General features: G+C 41.3%; 1 protein-coding gene across 1 annotated transcript in view; it reads right to left on the bottom strand.

Annotated features, from left to right (window-relative positions):
- The window catches only part of LOC131026537 (metalloendoproteinase 3-MMP-like), a 1,154-nt gene extending 599 nt beyond the window's left edge, over nucleotides 1-555 (bottom strand). The window contains exon 1 of the mRNA XM_057956424.1: nucleotides 1-555. This exon is cut by the window's left edge and continues 599 nt beyond it. Within this exon, the coding sequence (XP_057812407.1) occupies nucleotides 1-515 (515 nt within the window). The 5' untranslated portion in view covers nucleotides 516-555.
- Between the last annotated feature and the right edge of the window lie 7,100 nt (nucleotides 556-7,655).

Below are 7,655 nucleotides of genomic sequence, written 5' to 3'. Positions count from 1 at the left end.
GGCAAGAACCTGTAGGTCAAATGGGATTTGGAAGGCGGCCATTTAGGCTCTCCTTCAAAGAAACTGTAGTGGGACACGGCGTGGATGCCGCTCGAGCCAGACTCGTGGTTTCTGTTTCGAGGTTGCATGTAGTTAGTGCCGTTGACGATATCAGGCACCCCGCATCGTGGGGTTGTCATTCTTGATATCGTCTCGTCGTCCATGACCCCTGAGGGTTTGATGTGGTAGTTTTCTTGATAGGTTTTGATGGATGATTCGAGGACATCATCGAAATCATCATTAGTGGCTTGTGTTTTGTTTGAATATCTGAGATAACCGAATTTCTCGAGGTAGACTTTGAGCTCATGGATCTCTTTAGTATTGTTGCCCTTGTGACAACCTTTTAATTTCTTGATGAAATCAAAAGGTGAGGATTTTTTGCCACTTGGGGTGTTCCTCTTGGCATGGCCACTAGGAGCAAGTAGTATGAAAATGAGGAAGATGAAGGAGATGAGCTGAAAAATCTTAAAAGCCATGAATGACTACTTGAAAAACTCTTTAAGAATATTTAATTTGTTATGTGGTGCATGCATGTTAATGCTATATATTACAGGTATTGGTGGACGTCGTATCCCACCAAAATAATTCCTGCAGAATTATCAAAATATATTAGTATCGTGATAAGCAGGGTCGATCCCACAGAGAGCAGATAAAATCATTCAATTCCCTAAATCTAGAAAATCGGTGATGCCACCACGCCTTAATTTTAAGAGGAATTAATTAACTAAAAACGCAGAATTAAATCAAATAAATAAGCTTGAAGTAAATCAATTAAAGAGGTAATTCGGCTCAAATAAATCCACTCTAATTCAACTCTGATCCTCGACGCAATAATTAATCAATCCCTATCAACCAACCAGTTATAGGATACCGTGAAACGCAACGGACGTACCCCAATCCCTACTTACTGTGTCGATAAACAGCTGGAGACGCCAGACCTGCTTATTCCCCTTATTAAAATATAACCTAGCTGGAGACGCCAGACCTAGATTTAATATTCTAATAGCATTAAGATGAAGGAACCCAATTTATACCAATTATTCTAGATACGCTAGTAATAATTAATATACCAATTAATTCCCCCTACGAACACGGTAGTTGTATCACTAATTAGTCCAATTCCAACAATTACGGATTGGCAGGAACTAATTGACTGTAATCCAATTAAACCTAAGTTGGCCAGACTTAAATAAAATCAGAATTATCTTGGAACCTAGGAATTAATCGGAATCAATAGGAATCAATTTTAAACCAATTAGGTCTCACAGATAATTAAATTAGAGTTTCATTATTATCGCCGAATTAAAAGATTAGCTACTCATGCTTAAATTAAAAACAATCAAATAAATAAAAATAAAATATAATAAAATATGCGAATAAAGCTAAGAAAAGAAATTGCACGAATTGAAATAACCCTTGAATCAACCCAAAAACTCGTTGCCTTCGATCCAATTCCAGTCCAGCCGCAAGCAATAATTAAAGGAACAAGACTAAAGCTAAAGAAAACTTATGGAATCAAAATACTAAAACGTAAAGAGAAATTGCATGAAATTCAATTGCATGGAATGAAAAAAAGTCAAACTCTAAAACTAATCAAAAGTTGCGGCTGTAGGAATCATAAAAAAAACAAAACCTAAAACTATCTCTAATAAACTAGCGGCTGAATGTAAAAAATGTATCAAAGCATTAAAACCTAACTAATATCCCCCGCATGCATGCGGCTGCTTCTAATATATTAAGAATTCTCTTCCTAATCAAACTCAAAGTGGCCGAATACCCTAATGCTTATGGGTTTCGGCCCTTCCCAAAAAGCTAAAGCCCAAAAGTTTAATTAAAAGAGTATTTGACTTAATTAAATTACAAGATAAATGTTTCCAAAGCCCAAATCTCTAAATCTTCAATTTCCACGCCAATTTTCCTCAAAAGCTTTCTTTTCTCTAATTCCTTCCATCTTCAAGCTCCATCTCCAATTCCTCGAATTCCTGCGCCAAAGCATTGCAAAACATGTAATATCACATGAAACCACGGCAAAACGCACACTAAACTAGGTAGCTAAAATACACACATCAAATCCCCTCACACTTAGATCATACTTGTCCTCAAGTATGAAATAAGAGAAGAATTAATGGTGAAATTCAGCCCCTAGAAGCAACTCCTTTCCTTGACACGAAGACTCTAGAAACGAAAGAACGGAAAACAGACACAACGACACACGCAAAGAAAGGGAAAGTAAAAAGAAACGAGACAAAACACGACAAACCAAACAACTAAACACACTAGCCAAGCAATATCAAAGCAATAGAAATCGCAACAAACTGTCAGACCGTATCGTGCAATTCAAAATCACTTCTCAACTCTTGAATTAAGAACATGAATTTCCACAATGTGTTGTCATTATCAATCAAGTCCAAATCGGGCAACAGTGATAGTAACTCTCATAGCTCACTCACTCCATAAATGAGGTACTTCACACACAAAAAACATTCCCAATCAGTCATGATATTGAGTGGTCACAACATAGCTCAAAAAGGTCTTTCTCATTTGGTTATAATGGGGCTTAAGGACTTTTCATAAATGTGGCAAGATCCTAGGGGTCCTAAGCTCAACAATTTATATCACATCACGCATGCTCTAATCAAATCACAACCAAGAATTCTAAGCATATGAGATCCAACGGCAAACTCCACATCTGGCAGGCAACAATCTCAAAGCATAATCAAATCACAACCAAGAATTCTAAGCATATGAGATCCAACGGCAAACTCCACATCTGGCAGGCAACAATCTCAAAGCACATTGCATGCGTATTAATTCACAACTGGTGCAACTCTCTTCTCTTTTTCTGATTTTTCCTTCTTTTTTTTTTTTTTTTTTTTTTTTTTTGCTGAAAATGCGTATTCGTGCACCACTTCCTTAAAACATTACAATCATGCAAAGATTCTTCAAAAGTTTCAACCAATCTGCCTATCTACCCCATTTGTTTGGCCAAACAGACCATCCATCGTATAGTTCAGAATCCTATTCAGTTCAGGATCCGTTTGGGCAAACAAACATCTTTATGCCAACTCCATTAAACGTTTCTAGGATGTGACTCAAGTTCAAGCATGCATAATAGGGCCAAAGAGAAAGTTAAAAACGGCCTTGGCTAATTATATAGTGACTAGAATGAACAAGAATGGTCAAGGCTCAAAAGTGGCTAACTAGGGTTAATGTAGGGTAGGAAATCAAGAGCAAGCCAAGTGGTTACCCTAGTGCCTCTTATCATTCGCCATAAATGACACACACAATATCACAACGTCATGGGCATCAAGATCTCTCAAAACAAAATTTAGTAGAAAGTGTTCTACTCTATTCAGCTCAAATTCTCACTTATGTGTGGTTTGTGTTCACTTATTGCCCTTCAATTCGTCATTCCCAATATCTTTTAACAACAACACACTATTTTGATTACAAATTCTCAATTTTCAAGTTTCAAACTTCAATTTTATCACACTCAATCAATCGTGACAGCATGCTTGACAACTAACTTCTCAATGTCTTGGCTAGAAAACTTACAAAACTCAACATAAACTGACTTGACAAGCAAAGACTCAACAATGCCCCCTCACACTTAAATTTTGCTTGCCCTCAAGCAAAACAAAATAAAGCATAAGTAAAGGGCAACGAAAAACACAGAACAACACTCAAAACATAAAAACTAACACAATAACAAACAAAACGAAAAGGAAAAAGGAAGGGAATCACCGTGTGCGCTGCCGCCGCAGCTCCTGTCTGATGGTAGTGCTCAGATTGGCTATGCTCTCCTGCAAAGCTGCGACGTGCCCGTCCATCCTCGCCAACTGCTGAAATAGAAGAAAGCTTTCAACACTTAGCCAAATTTTTACCACTCAACCTCAAAAATTCGAGCCTCTCTCATTCTTTTTTTTTTTTTTTTTTTTTATAAAAGAAAATTGAAATAAAACGAAGCTTTAAAACTAATTAAGGAAGACTAAGAACTGAAAATAAAACTAAACTAAAACGAGAATTAAAGAAAGGAAAGAACAAAACGGAAAATTAAAAGGGAAAGAAAGTCGGGTTGCCTCCCGATAAGCGCCATCTTTTAACGTCGTCGGCTCGACTTCCAACTTTGCTCACGAAACCTTCAGAGGTAGGAGTGAAATTTCTTCCACGTCTGCCACGGGTGATGTATCATAATACGGCTTCAATCGATGTCCATTAACGGTAAACGTCTTCGCCGTATCCAAACTGCGAATCTCAAATGCTCCGTTTGGGCAAACAGACTGTATAACGAAGGGGCCAATCCACTTCGTCTTCAATTTCCCGGGCATCAATCGCAGCTTTGATTGGAACAACAGCACTCTTTGGCCGACTTCAAATGTCTTTCCTCGCAGATTCTTGTCGTGCCACATCTTGGTGCGATCCTTGTACCACGCCGCTGCGTCATAAGCTTCAAGACGAAGCTCTTCCAACTCTTGAAGTTGAAATCTCCTCTCCTCCTCACACTTGGGCGATTGCATGTTCACCTTCTTGATTGCCCAATATGCTCTATGCTCCAATCCAACAGGTAGGTGACACATCTTCCCAAAAATCAAGCGATACGGTGACATGCCAATAGGAGTTTTGTAGGCCGTTCGATAAGCCCACAATGCATCGTCTAGCCTTGAACTCCAATCCTTCCTTGATGGATTCACCGTCTTCTCTAAGATTTGCTTTATCTCCCGATTAGAAACTTCGGCTTGCCCGTTTGTTTGAGGATGGTAGGGAGTAGCCAATCTATGTTGAACTCCATACTTCCGCATCAAAGCTTCAATCGTGCGGTTGCAAAAATGAGTCCCTTGATCGCTTATCACTGCTCGCGGCACTCCATACCTTGTGAAAATATGAGACTTCAAGAACGCAGCGACCACTTTGGAGTCATTCGTTCTGGTGGCTTTCGCTTCTACCCATTTCGAGACATAGTCGACGGCGAGCAATATGTAGAGATTCCCGAATGAACTCGGAAACGGCCCCATAAAATCCATCCCCCACACATCGAATACCTCACAAAAAATCAGCGGAACTTGAGGCATCTCATCTCGTTTGGAAATACTCCCGGTCAGTTGACATCTCCCACAGCTTTTGCAAAACAAGTAAGCACTTCTATTCAATGTGGGCCAGAAGAATCCTGAATCGAGCACCTTCCGAGCTGTCCTCTTGGGGCCAAAGTGTCCTCCACAAGCGAGAGAATGGCAGTGCAAGAGAATTTCCTGTTGTTCCGCCTCGGGAATGCATCGGCGTATAACTTGATCTGCTCCAACCTTCCACAAGTAAGGCTCATCCCAGAAATAATACTTACACTCACTCCTTAGTTTCATCCGCTGCGCCTTTGTGAACAGAGGTGGAAATATTCCAGATGTCAAGTAATTGACGATGTCGGCAAACCAAGGTTCGGGATCACCCTTGACAACGGCTGAATGTGCTGCTGGCTCGGACAGAGGGCTCTGTTTGGGCAAACAGACAGCCGAATAGGTCTGGATAGCATAAAGATGCTCTTCTGGGAAAGCTTCGTTGATAGGGCTCTCATCTTCCTCTTGCTGGACTAAACGACTTAAATGGTCAGCCACATGATTCTCCGCTCCCTTCTTATCCCGAATCTCCCAATCAAACTCCTGCAACAAAAGAATCCATCTAATCAAACGTGGTTTAGACTCCTTCTTTGATAGTAGAAACTTCAATGCGGCATGGTCCGTGTAGACAATTATTTTCGCCCCCAAAAGATATGAACGGAATTTTTCAAAGGCAAAAATAATCGCCAACATCTCCTTTTCTGTTGTTGCATAGTTGCATTGGGCGGGATTCAACGTCTTTGAAGCATAATAAATTACGTGGCTCTCTTTCTCCATCTTTTGTCCAAGCACCGCACCCACAGCATGGTCACTAGCGTCGCACATGAGCTCAAAAGGAAGGTTCCAGTCAGGTGGTTGCATAATCGGAGCCGTGGTCAACTTGGTTTTCAACAAGTCAAACGCCTGCTTGCAGTCGTCTGTTAGGGCAAACGGAACATCATTCTGCAGCAGATGTGTCAATGGTTGCGCGATCTTTGCGAAATCCTTGATGAATCTCCTGTAGAATCCAGCGTGACCAAGAAAACCTCGAATCTCCTTCACATTTGTAGGGTATGGCAGCTTCGCTATCAAATCCACCTTTGCCTTGTCCACTTGAATCCCCTTTTCTGAAACAACATGGCCCAAAACAATGCCCTCCTTGACCATAAAATGACACTTTTCGAAATTCAAGATCAGATTCTTCTCTACACAACGTGTCAAAACCTTCTCCAAGTTGTCAAGGCAGCCCTCAAACGATGCTCCATAAACTGTAAAATCGTCCATAAAGATCTCGATGCTCTTCTCGATCAAATCAGAAAAAATGCTCATCATACATCTTTGGAAAGTGCCAGGTGCATTGCACAATCCAAACGGCATCCTCTTGCAAGCATATGTTCCAAACGGGCAGGTGAAGGTAGTCTTCTCTTGATCTTCTTGGTTGACATGAATTTGAAAATAGCCACTATATCCATCCAAGAAGCAAAAGAATGATTGTCCAGCCAGGCGCTCCAACATCTGATCAATGAATGGTAGAGGAAAATGGTCCTTGCGAGTGGCTGCATTTAACTTCCGGTAATCGATGCACATCCGCCATCCAGTCACAAGACGCATCGGCACCAACTCATTCTTCTCGTTCTCAACCACTTGCAACCCCGACTTCTTTGGAACCATATGAATCGGGCTCACCCACTTGCTGTCAGAGATAGGATAGATGATTCCCAAAGTGAGAAGCTTTAGAATCTCCTTAAGCACGATCTCCCTCATGTTCGGATTCAACTTCCTCTGCGGATCTCTAACAGGCTTAGCATCCGGCTCCATCAAGATGTAGTGTTGGCACACGTCAGGACTTATACCAGTGATGTCCGCTAGTGTCCACCCAATCGCCTTCTTGTGCCTCTTAAGCACTGTGATCAACTGTTGCTCCTGGCTTGCGGTCAGATCGCTGCTAATGATGACTGGAAGAGTATCGGCATCCCCCAAGTAGACATACTTCAAATTCTGAGGTAGAGGCTTGAGCTCCAGTTCAGGTGGCTTCTCATCGGATCTTAGTGGTCTGTCGTATGGTGTCTGTTTGGGCAAACAGACCTGGCTTCCCGAACTGACCACCTCCGGTTGTGCATAAAGAGACATAATGGCCTCCTTGACCTCTGCATCGTTCATCCCTTGAGCATCAAAATCTGTCCAGCTCTTGATCATGGTGAGCTCCAACTTATCCTGCATGAATTCGGTCTCAAGAAATTCTTGGACGAGAGGGTCAATCACATCAATAGAATAAGCATTTTCAGCATCATTAGGAGTTTTCATGGCATCATCCATACTAAAGGTGTATTTCTCCCCATGATAATCCAAACAAATCGTGCCATTACTAACATCTATGATCGACTTTGCAGTTCTTAGGAACGGACGACCTAAAAGGACTCCCGTTGAACCCTTAGATTGCACTCCACTCATCCTCACCACATAGAAATCGGCAGGATAAACAAAATTATTCACACTCACCAAAACATTCTCAAGCAAACCCTCGGGATAAAC

The sequence above is a fragment of the Salvia miltiorrhiza genome, chromosome 5 (assembly GCF_028751815.1).
Source record: "Salvia miltiorrhiza cultivar Shanhuang (shh) chromosome 5, IMPLAD_Smil_shh, whole genome shotgun sequence".
NCBI classification, from domain to species: Eukaryota; Viridiplantae; Streptophyta; class Magnoliopsida; order Lamiales; family Lamiaceae; genus Salvia; species Salvia miltiorrhiza.
Note: the sequence above shows the minus strand (reverse complement) of the source record. Positions and strands in the feature narration are given on the sequence as shown.